The following is an 11,626-nucleotide window of genomic DNA, read 5'->3' on the forward strand; positions in this document are numbered from 1 at the left end:
GTTGATCATTAGCAGATTCCAGAAATCACCTGTAGTTTGCAGCGAAGACGCCGGCATGTGTGAAAACAGTCGCCAACTGCTCGCCGAGTGGTCGTGAAACTGCGAAAGGTCCGATGCAAGACGGAAATGGAGACTGTTTGTTGTCAAAGTTGCACATTTGGAAGCATTTTGTTTGTAGCAATATGAAACAATTTTTAAACTGAAGGCGAACGTTCTCCGTTTCTCGTTTTTTCAAATTTCACTCGTGTTCAGCTTCACAATTTACATGCAAGTGAGCGTCTCCTATGCAAACTATGGGCAACCATGGCAATCTACTACCAACCACAGCAATCACAAGGAGGTTTTCAGTATCCTCTTCGCTGCAGATTTCACCTTCCAGCAGCCAGTCACCAACCGGTCATAATTATAATAATCCAGAAAGGTTATGTCATTGGTAAACAAACAAACTAACAAAAAAACATCACGTACAAAGTTGTACGTCAGCTGGTGAGGAACATGAGCTAAAGAGTAGAAAGTGTTCATAGTTTGATTGGGATTGTTTAGACAGTCCAGGTAAAAAAAGTGTGGTTTCTAGAAGATACAAGAAATATTTACTATATGTGGGATTATTGCTGGAAAATCAAACTAATCAGACGGCCGTAGCCTGTAAAAAATATTTTTTTATTTTTTTTATACCTGCCTTTACCTGCTGTTAAGGAACTCTGCCTGAGCTCACTGTCCTGGCTTCCTGTTTGCTTTTCATCTGTAGCTGCACTTTGATTTGATGGCTCGGTGTTTATTTATCATTTCCAAATAATTAATGAGAGTTTACAGGCTGTACACCCAGGGGGGAAATGAAACATTTTCACTCTTCTGAATGCATTAACTCAGTCTGTCTGTCTCCCACAGTAAATCCTGTTTTCTGGCAGACAGGAGTGAACGTCTCAGCGGAGAGGACTCATCAGTCTGAAGTCCAGACCTCAGTGGCAGCAGCGTGATCTCTGTCTGAACCAGGATTTAAAAACATGCATACAGAAACACACTGAGAGGAAAAAGTGACTGTACCAGAGTACCAGAGGGAGAAAAAATCCTGACAGTGATGATATCACTGGTTTGCAACCATCCCTGCCTTTCACCCTTTGACAAATGAAATTTATTACATCAGTTTAATAAATAATTGTATGTGTGACATAGTGCGCATAAGGCTGTATGTAGTCTTGTATGTTTGACACACCCAAAAGAGCACGATAACCTACTTTTTGTTCTGTTTCACACTAACACAGCCCTCCAACCGACTCTTTCCCGACGAATCTCTGAAAGTCATTTTTATTCGTGATATCCTTTATGTTGCAAAGCGGTCACACATACTAGCCAGCAGACATCTCCTGGGTTCTGTGATCAAACAAAACCACAAGAAGCTCATTAAAACATTGATCCATGACACAAATACGGGTTAAAAAAATGCTAAATTGAGTGGATGCTCCTTATAGAAATGTACCTGTAAGTTTTAAAGTATTAAAGTTTTCCATTTTTAAGCAACTGTTCATCTTTTGTAGCGAGGCTTTAATGAAGCTATATTAATGCTACACTGCCTTCGGTTCTCAATAAAGAAAATGAATGGCACATCCAGAACTAGGAGCATATAAAGTGGTTTCTCCCAGTAAGGAAACCTAATTTGAAGAAAAATGAAATTAAACTCGTTAATCTCAAAATTATCTCCAGTGCAATTACCTTAGACTGGAACATATCAGTCATCCTGTGACTGCACTGGCTGCTGTGTTTCCAACCAGTTCGAAGGAAATCTCCAGCTCAGTGGTTGTAATTGCTGCCAGTATGGTGCCCATTTCCACTATGCCGCTGCTGTTGAAGTTAATTAGCTGTGTCTGCTTTTCCATGATAATCTTACCAGAGGTCATCATCACAAAATTCAGAACAGTTTGATGCTAAAAGATTTTTGCAAAACCAAGTGTGCAAAGTACGTCTTACTAGGCAGCCACCATAGCCTAACATAACTCGGATAAATAGAGCTTTTTCTTTTTTTTTTTCCCCCTGAGTCAGTGGATTACTCTTCTGTATCCCGTGATGTTGGAGGGCTCTGTGCTCGCAGTACAGGAGTTACAGTGAAAACCACTTTAAGCCAATCAAAGCAGAACATCCAGATATCTCTGTCATCCTTTAAAGTAGTGAAAATATGCAGTTTAACTTTAAAAAAAAGCAAAAACATATTCACCTACAGCATTATTAAAACTTAAGTCCTGTTGTTATATTTTCATTTCTAAACTTTTCTTCAGCTGTTTTTACTACTGTGAACTTTTATTTATTTGTCTGTTTGTATTTGATTGTAATATTCACGACTGGTACTTTTCACTCATTTTTTTTTTTTATCTATTTGCATCCAAAGACTTTTTGTTTTGCTCATTTTCTTCACTGCGGTATTTTGCGGTATTTTGTTCTCTTTTTCATGTGTTGTCTAATTCAGTGTTGTTTTCCACTACACCACATGTTGTTCCAATAGCTGAGGGTGATGACTCTTGCCTTCAAAATAGAAGGCGTCAATTACAACACTAAGGCAGCAGACATTGTCATTAGAGTAATTTTCATGTCTACACAATGTCTTCCAGTGTTGCCCTGCTTTCGGACCGACGCACAGGGATCATTTGTAACAGTAGAATCGGCATATCTTTTTCTACATCACCTCCTCACGTCAAGAAATCGGGGAATCTTTCCAATGTTTGTAGATGTAGAGCACCAGTTGTAGTGTTTGCGGTCGATATCGTAGCTGTTACCTGTATATTCCAGTGAACGCAGTGCGTGTTGGCTTGGTGAGACACAGCAATTTGTGAATGGGTTGAACGTTGTTTGCACTCATTAAAAGGACCTGAAGACGAACTAGTGGTAGAGGCCAAATAAACACTCGTCACATTATCCAGAAGTCATATTTTCGAGTTCTTAGATAAGAGTCTCTGCTCACACATGCTGATATTTGGACAGTATTTATTTTAGGATTGTGTGTTTGTGTGTGTGTGCACATGTGTCTGTGACATCAATCACAGTCATTGTACATTTAGTGTTTACTGTAGTCTCTCTGTGGCTGACATCTTAAAGACTTAAAGATTTGGAGGTTTTTGGGTTTTTTAAACTAACTACAGGCAGTTTCTTCGGTTCGTTGGTACCTTTTTACGTGTGTTTGTGTGTAAGGGAGGTTACATCAATGTCAGGTGTTGTAAAATAAGAATCGGTTTGTTCTCATGACGTGCAGTGGCCAGTTGTAATCAGTTTGCTGTTGTTCATCAGATGAAGACCATAGCAGCAATATTTTGTACAGTTTAGCTTTTACGTTAATTGCCTTATTAGGAAATTTTACATATAGGTCTGTTGTTTATATTTTTTTCCACTTGTGCTGTAATATTTATTTTTCTTTCTCATAGTTGTGCTCCTGAGAATGTGTACATAAAACTATAAATACATATATAAAGATATACAAATATATTTTCCATTTGAATCGGGAAAATATTATTTTTATTTGGTTTCATTTTTGCTGCTGGGCAAGAAATGATTGCAATCTACATGATTTTACTGTATCATATTCTTCAGTGTGTTTATTGAGATGCAGCTGCTGTATATTTATGGTTTGCAAACCACGGCTGTGTCTTTGTATGATATCCAAAACCGAAAGATTTGTGGGGTTTAATGTACATGCAGATCAATAGGGATTCTTCCAACTGTTCAGCTGTGTTGTGTGTGTTTTCAAATCCCTGTGTGCCCTCATCCAATAGGAAGAGTCCTTTACAGAGACATAGCATGATATCAAAATGAATATGCATATCAGAAATGTGTATTTATGTATATCTGTGTAAATTCATCTATTTATACATGAGGATAAATAGATGACTGTGTGTGCGTGTGTTTGGACTCAATCAGAATGAATACGAAATAAAGCAGTTCTATGAATTGTTGTCCATGGAGATGATGTGTTTTAGTTGGTTCTTTGTTGGGTGGTTTTTCTTCTTTTGGCGGCTCTGTTTGACTACATTGAATCATCTGCCTCCATGTCACCATAACCATAGCATCCACCTCTGTAACAACCCTCTACATGTCCTCCTTCATCCGTGAAGCTTCTCTGAGGTCTTCCTCTTTTCCTTCTGCCGGTCAGCTCCATATTCAACATCCTTCATCCAATATGTCCTCTATTGCACACGTCCGTACCATCTCGTCTCTCTAACTTTGTCTCCAAACACCTCAACCTGAGTTGTCCCTCTGGTCTAACTTCTAATCCTGTTCATCCTGGTCCCTCCCAATAAAATCATGACATTTTTACCATCTCCAACACGGCCTCCTCTCTATTGTCACTGTCATCTACGAACATCATCGTCCACAGAAACTCTTGCCTGACCTCGTCTGTCAACTTGTCCATTGCCACCACAAACAAGAGGGGCCTCAGAGCTGATCCCTGAAGTAATCCCACCCCCACGTGGAACCCATCTGTCATTCCTACAGTGCACCTCAACATGCCCTGCATTAGCTTCTCTGACAGTCCTGGCAAAATAATCATGTGACATGGAAGCGAAACTTTGAACATGGCCACTGGAGAAACTTACCACATAAACCTCTGTGTCTGACTCCACAAATCATTAGTAAGTAATAAAGTACTTCAGACTTAAGGAGTCAAAAACATTTTAATTCATGGGTCACATGCTGCCCAGTTTGATCTCCATGTAACTTTTATCTTAACCTATTTAAAAAAACATGCCAAACTTGTCACTGAAAACAATATCCTGTGAACAGTCCATTTATATAAACTGATGATGAACTGCCTCTCTTAAGAAAAACATGTCTCAGCTTTACGACTGGAAACAGTGATGATTCAAAGAAATGCACTGGCATGACTCCTTGGCTTAAACACCATATTTCTGCTTGGTAGTAAAAAGACTGTGTAATGTCTTTGTCAGTAACAAGGCGGTAAACCGAACAATGACTCAGACCTCTGGCTCAGATAAAACAGTTGTTAGCAGCACAATGTTTCCTTTGCAATATTTACATTGTAAAAAGTCATTCACCCGGCCATGCAAATCCTTTAGTGGCTTGGTTCTGATCAGTGGACAAAGTGTTTGAGAACTCCTGCATGAGGCCACAAAACATATAGGGAAACCTGAAATGTGACCCGTCCAGCATCTAGAGTATTGTCTATGTCAGATTTATTTTTACAACTTAAAGGCATTTCACCTCTCATCCAAATGGCCTCTTCAGTTCTAAAAGCTGAATGGAAGTCTCACATTATTAATTCTGTAAGCATGGCAGGGGTTGTTGTTTTTGTAGAGTGCTATAAATATGGCCACTTGGTGGTGCCACTTCAAAGGTTTATCAGAGGAAACAACCAAAATATGTTTTAAATAACTAAAGTAAATCTAAGAAGCTGATATTTTGCTCTGGATTACAATGGACAGGCTAAGCTTTAACATCATTGAGATTGTTTTCCTAAGGTCATGAGAATGGCTGTAGGACTGCAGGAGAGGCTGTAAATTTGCACATGCAAAAGCAGAAAGCTGGAAAGCCACATGATCTCATTCGAGATAATCCCTTTAACCTCTTTAGCCCAGCCCTTTAAATATAATGTATCTGTAGAACATTATCTCTGCCACGGGCAATGACCACAGACATACAGGCACACCTGAGTGTAATCTCAAATCTAGCTTTTTCTCTAATTGTAAGAACAAGAATAATTGCATCACCAGATGCCTGTGTTGGCCTAGGCACATCCTTTCGGGTACAATTAAACCATTTCTGACCAGGGTATTATAGTTACCTACAACTATAATGATGTAAATGAAAAAGATAAAAGATAAAGATAGATAGAATATGAACATGGTATAACAATAATAGATGGTATATCCTGCTTTTCTAGCACAGTGTAGTATAGTCTTTCCGTCTTGGTGTATATTGTGCAATACTTTTTACTTCAAAAAGTGTGTGTGTGTGGGGGGGGGGAGAGGGGGGGTACGTCGACGAGCTCTGAAGGCTCCGAGCATCCAAATTAGGAGAACAAAGGCTGCGATGGTAGTCGTGTTTTCAAGGTACACGATGATTGGCCAGCATCTTCAAAGAACTCATGTGATTGGTGGATTTGTCTGTCAGTAAATGAGATTAACTTTTCAATTGGCCTAACTCGAAGTTGCAAAACTCACGTGCCTTTCCTCTTCCTAGAAGGCGGTGCCTGCTGGTTGTTACCTGCTGGTGGAGAAGCTTGTTGTTGTTGTTATTGTTGTTGTTTGTGTTAAAGTTTAAAAAAATAAGTCTTCTAAAATGGGAGCCCGAGACGATGAATACGACTACCTGTTCAAAGGTAAGTTTATCTCTGAAGGGGGATGAATGTCAGCGTCTCGGTCGTCTTTAATATGGCTCTCGGTAACAACAGGAGCAACTGAGGAAGTCAGTAATGCTAAAGTTAGCTCCACTGGTAGCAAAGTAGCAAACGATGAAACGATACCTGCTGAAAAAACTGACGCTGCTGCAGGTAGAGTTTGGAAATTCAGTGAACAAATGTGCATTCCCTAGCTTTAGGATACACCTTATCCCAGTGAGTAAGTTTAGACACGGCAGCTGTCAGGCTGCTTAAAGTGTGTTTAAGTAGCTAGCCGCTAACATCACAACGACGTTCCTACTTTGAAGTTAACTGAAACGAACCCATGTTCTGATTATATTTGATCTGTAAATCAATTAGCTGGATAACTTGGTGATAACGACCTTGAGTATGCCTAACAGGAATAATTAATGTCATTTTATTCTCTCTGACATCATCAGATTTGTTTGTCGTCACGTTAACATTAGACAAAATATGTCTTATATTAGTGAAGGTGGTGTGCATGAACAAAGTGAAATTCTAGCGTAACGTCAGTTTGAAAATGTCAGTGTTGAAAAAAATGATTTTTTTTAAGTGTTAAAAATATTAAAGCTGATGAGCCACATCATTAAGAAAAGGGGAAGCAGTTGTGGAAACTAGGATAAGAACAAAGCTGATGATAAGTTAGCAGCGGTACGGCACTATAGATGTGATGCCTTCTTTGAAAAGTGTAGAGAAGGTCAGAGAGTGCTTCACTGTGTCTCTGTGGATCTAGAGAAAACAAACGATACAGAGGAACTGTGGTACTCTATGAGGAAGTCAGAGGTAGCAGGGAAGTGCAGGACATGTATGAGGGCAGTGAGCCAGTGGTGACACTGGGTTCACGGTGGGATCGGATCGTCTGATCCACCTGAGCCTCTTCTTGTTTGCAGTGGTGATGGACAGACTGACAGATAAGGCCAGGGAGGAGTCTCTGTGAAATGTCATGTTTGCAGACGATACTGTGATCTGTAGTAAGCGTACGTGGCTGCTGGAAGAGAGCCTGGATAGGTGACTGTATGAACTAAGAGAGAAGAGTAATGAAAGTCAGTAGAAGCAAGACAGAATACCTCTGTGAATGAGAGGGAGAAAGGTGAATAGGTAAGCATGCAAGTAGCTGAGGTAGTGAAGGTAGAGAAGTTTTAATACCTGGGGTCAAGTCAGGGTAGAGTGGATGGAGACCAGTGTCAGGTGTGATTTGTGACAGAAAGACAGCAGCAAGAGTGAAAACAAAGCTTTACAAGATGGTAGTGAGACCTACTGTGATGTATGGCTTGGAAATGGTGATAATGAGAAGTAGACAGGAGGTCGAGCTGGAGGAGGCAAAGCTGAAGATGCTAAAATTTTCATTGGGTGAGACCATAATGAACAAGATTAGAAATGAGGACATCAGAGGGATTTAGATAGAAAGCTTGGCAAGTCTGAGATTATTTGGATGTGCAGAGAAGAAATAGTGGATGTTGAGTATGGAGCTGCCAGCGAGGAAAAAAAGAGAAAAACCTCAGAGGAGGTTGCAGAGGGTTGGTGTGACAGAGGAGGATGTTAGGGTTAGGGATATGGTGAGATGGGGGCAGGCATTCTGCTGTGGCGAGTTTGACTGGCTTAAATAAAATAAAAAAATTTCTCTGGGCTGGCTGTGCAGCGTAACAGGGGTGGGAATGCTGCAGCCTTAAGTGAGCCATGGTAGACCACTGACACAGCAGGTCTACTGTTTGCTTTGTTTTTTCATGTGTCTGGTGTGTATTTTGATTCTAGTTGTACTAATTGGAGACTCTGGAGTGGGGAAGAGTAATCTGCTGTCCCGTTTCACAAGAAATGAGTTCAACTTGGAGAGCAAGAGCACCATCGGGGTGGAGTTTGCAACCCGCAGCATTCAGGTGGACGGCAAGACGATAAAAGCTCAAATCTGGGACACAGCTGGGCAGGAGCGCTACAGAGCCATCACCTCAGCGTGAGTTTGTTTTGTCGTATGCATTACTTAAGGTGTTACGTTAGTAATGGTTATTTATACGGTAATGTTCACACACTTAGACATGTATAATGAGATGTGTCTTTGCTAATAATTGTGGCTGAGTAGCTTACCTTAGGGTAATAGACCTGGTGCCAGTTTTACATAAATTAATTGTCCAAATTCCTTTTGTAATCAGGAGGAATTAATCACCCAAGAGGAACCATTTTGTAACAGCTGTTTATGTAGCCGGTCTGGCCTGAAACTCTGACTGCCTTGTTCCTACGTTGTGTTGTGTGAATGATGAGAGGAGTCAACTCTCGCTTTGCCAGCTGGGGCGGGTTTATTCTCCCAAAACTGTTCAAAATAAAAACAACTCGGTACAGCAAATTTAACTGGGCTTCTGCATGCACAGTTTTAAGGGAGAGAGAAGAATAGCGGACCACATGAGAAATCACCTGCATGCGCCTGTGCCCTAACCTGGGATCGGCAAATTAGCATGTTACAATAAAGTGCTGTACTCGACAGGGAAACAACAGTTAACACTAAAACATCCAACAAAGCCGTGAGACGAAATGCATAAAGGGAACAAGCAATCCTTGAATCACTTTTGTTTACTTTAACTGTGTTTAATCGCTGTGTAACCGGGAACACTAGCGTACACGCACCTCTCCTCAGCAGGGCCTCTGGGTGTCTGAGGAGAATAGCGAAATGACTTTGTGGGAAGTCAAAGGTCAAACAAACAAAATAAAAGCTCCAAAAATATAAATACAGAAAATATATATATATATATATATATATATATATATATATATATATATATATATATATATATATATATATATATATATATATATGTACATAAACGATACTGACAAAGCAAAAAATAAATGATTTTTTTAATACACCCGTTACATTTATATGTATAAAAAGTTGTGAAAATAATACAAGGTATAAAATGCAATACAAGAAATCCTGCTGGAGATGCTGGAGTCTTGTGGTGTCAGATTGGTGGCACTATTGTTTTCAGCAAAAGCAGCAAGCCATTGCTCCATTGGATCATTAGGTCCTGTTGTTTTCTTTGTATTGTTTGTGTGTCCTCCTTACTTCTGTAGGGATGGAAATGATTGTGAACCTTAGTGTCTTTATATGAAACTGTTATTAGTCACCAATTATAACCAAAACAAGTGTAAAAGAAAATACATTTGGCTTGTAATTTCTATTTATGGTTTAAACTAATATTAAACCATGTTAATGTTAAAAAGTTAGATGCCATAAAGCCATCATTATCAACTATCTTCATCAGGTATTATCGGGGCGCAGTCGGGGCTCTCCTAGTTTATGATATTGCGAAGCACCTGACGTACGAGAATGTGGACCGCTGGTTGAAGGAGCTGAGGGACCACGCTGACAACAACATCGTCATCATGCTGGTTGGAAACAAGAGCGACCTTCGACATCTCAGGGCCGTGCCCACTGATGAGGCCCGAGCATTTGCAGGTGGATTTTTGAGTGTTCTTTGTTTTGCTTTGGAGCAGTCAAAGTAGCTCCTTAACATTCAGTTCAATTGCTGTAAAATAAAAATCCCTTTTCTTTCTTTTTTTTAACCTTAGAAAAGAACACTATTTCATTTATTGAAACTTCAGCCTTGGACTCCACTAACGTAGAAGAAGCATTCAAGAGCATTCTCACAGGTAAAAAATAAAAAGTGTGAACTCAACTCAATAATCATCCAGGTACTCTACTGTTAGACCTCTTATGCCATTGTTTTCTTTCCTAGAAATCTACCGTATCGTATCTCAGAAGCAAATATCAGACAGATCTGCACACGAAGATTCTCCAGGCAACAATGTAGTGGACATAAGTGTCCCCCCAACCATGGATGGGCAGAGGGGCAACAAACTCCCCTGCTGCCAAAGCCTGTGACCCTCCTTTTTTCTTTTTCTGGTTGACTTTGTGTCAGAGTTTTCTCTTTTCCCTTCTACTGTCAGATGCTGTCATCTTACCCTCATGGGTTCAGAAGTGTTTGACACAGAGACTCTTAGATTTGACATTCCTTTATGCTGTTTTCTTCTTTGTTCGTCTGAGTCCCGTGTCAAAACAACTTGTCTAAAATACGAAAACTGAGAAGAAAGACGATTGTTAAGCTGTTAACTACAATCTCTTTTTAATTCACTAGGTGATGATCCTATTGACCCACTCCTGCTGAAGGAGTGGCGAGGGATCGGTAGGCCTGTTTATGAGTGCTCAGAGGTGTTTTTACTCGGTTCCTTTTCTCAGCCTAATCTGCTATAGTGGAGTCTCATTTTCATGTGGGGTTGACCTGATTCTGCCTGTCTTGCAATGTGGGTGCAGAAGAGGAGATGAGAGGAAGGTTCGTTTGGAGTGCTGATGTGTGGTCTGTCAAGAGTTTCTGGTTGCCTCTTTAATTTTAATTTTCCTCTTTTGTGCTGTGTGCCCACTCTGGCATGAAATTAGCATGAGCTTGGGACCAGACTGGCTATGAATGACTGACTCATTATAGGCAAGCATGAAACACATGACACATTTTTGTTTTTGTGTGTGTGAGTGAATGAATTTTAGTTTAGTACACAAACATACCAAAGGAAACTATCAGAATCAGTTTTGGGGAAGCTCATTTCACCGTGTTCAAGGATGTTATGCTTGCAGGTGATTGCTAAAAGGTCCAGGCTATTTGCAACAAATGTGTAACGGTCCACAGGAGATTCATTGTTATAAGTTGTGGTGTATGATGTCAAACTTTAATTTCAGAATTAGATTGGGGTTTTTTGCACTAGAGTCCAGTTATTTCAGTGGAACCTTATATTTCAGAATGGCATAAAATTTTCATCAGGTAGCATTTTGCTACCTGTAAGGAAAACAATGCTGACAGAAAAGGAAAAATGAAGTTGAAATTGTAACATTTCTGTACCGAATAAGCCATTGCTGTCATTAATCCTAACTGTTGAACAGGAATTGATAAAAGTTTGTAAACTCAGAACATTATCTGTGGAAAACCAATAAATAAATACTCCCCACATACTGCTTTCACTTCAGCAACATTAATGGGTTTTACTTGAAAAAATGGAAGTGAAAATCAGAAATGCAAATTTTGTTTTCATACTTGGGTGGAAAAAAACATTTCCACCCATCTGGTTGAGGTGCTGTCATGCATTAGGTGTTCATAAGAAAGCATCTCATACATTTAAATGTGAATTTAATCTGAGTATATATAATCTTTTTTCCTACTTTTGCATTACACCAGAAAATACTGACTCATAACTAAAACCTGTCCATATGACCATACAGCAGACAGTTATTTT

The 11,626-nt window shown here is 39.7% G+C and overlaps 2 protein-coding genes across 4 annotated transcripts in view; both read left to right on the forward strand.

Moving 5' to 3' along the window:
• The window catches only part of pip5k1ca (phosphatidylinositol-4-phosphate 5-kinase, type I, gamma a), a 53,218-nt gene extending 49,274 nt beyond the window's left edge, over positions 1-3,944 (forward strand). For all 3 annotated transcript variants that reach the window (XM_085447526.1, XM_085447528.1, XM_085447529.1), the window contains one exon: positions 889-3,944. In XM_085447526.1, the coding sequence (XP_085303652.1) occupies positions 889-891 (3 nt within the window). In that variant the 3' untranslated portion in view covers positions 892-3,944. The remainder of the gene's footprint in view (positions 1-888) is intronic.
• A 2,093-nt stretch (positions 3,945-6,037) lies between these two features.
• On the forward strand, positions 6,038-11,354 carry LOC146680112 (ras-related protein Rab-11B-like). Its single transcript, XM_085448011.1, has 5 exons — positions 6,038-6,319; positions 8,111-8,306; positions 9,610-9,803; positions 9,917-9,997; positions 10,084-11,354. Exons 1-5 carry the CDS (start codon positions 6,280-6,282, stop codon positions 10,227-10,229), a joined length of 657 nt encoding a protein of 218 aa, XP_085304137.1. The 5' UTR covers positions 6,038-6,279; the 3' UTR covers positions 10,230-11,354.
• Positions 11,355-11,626: the final 272 nt, after the last annotated feature.

Source organism: Copadichromis virginalis, linkage group LG23 (genome assembly GCF_057382275.1).
Source record: "Copadichromis virginalis isolate Kocher_CV1m ecotype Utaka linkage group LG23, C_Virginalis_male_GT1.1, whole genome shotgun sequence".
Classification (NCBI taxonomy): Eukaryota; Metazoa; Chordata; class Actinopteri; order Cichliformes; family Cichlidae; genus Copadichromis; species Copadichromis virginalis.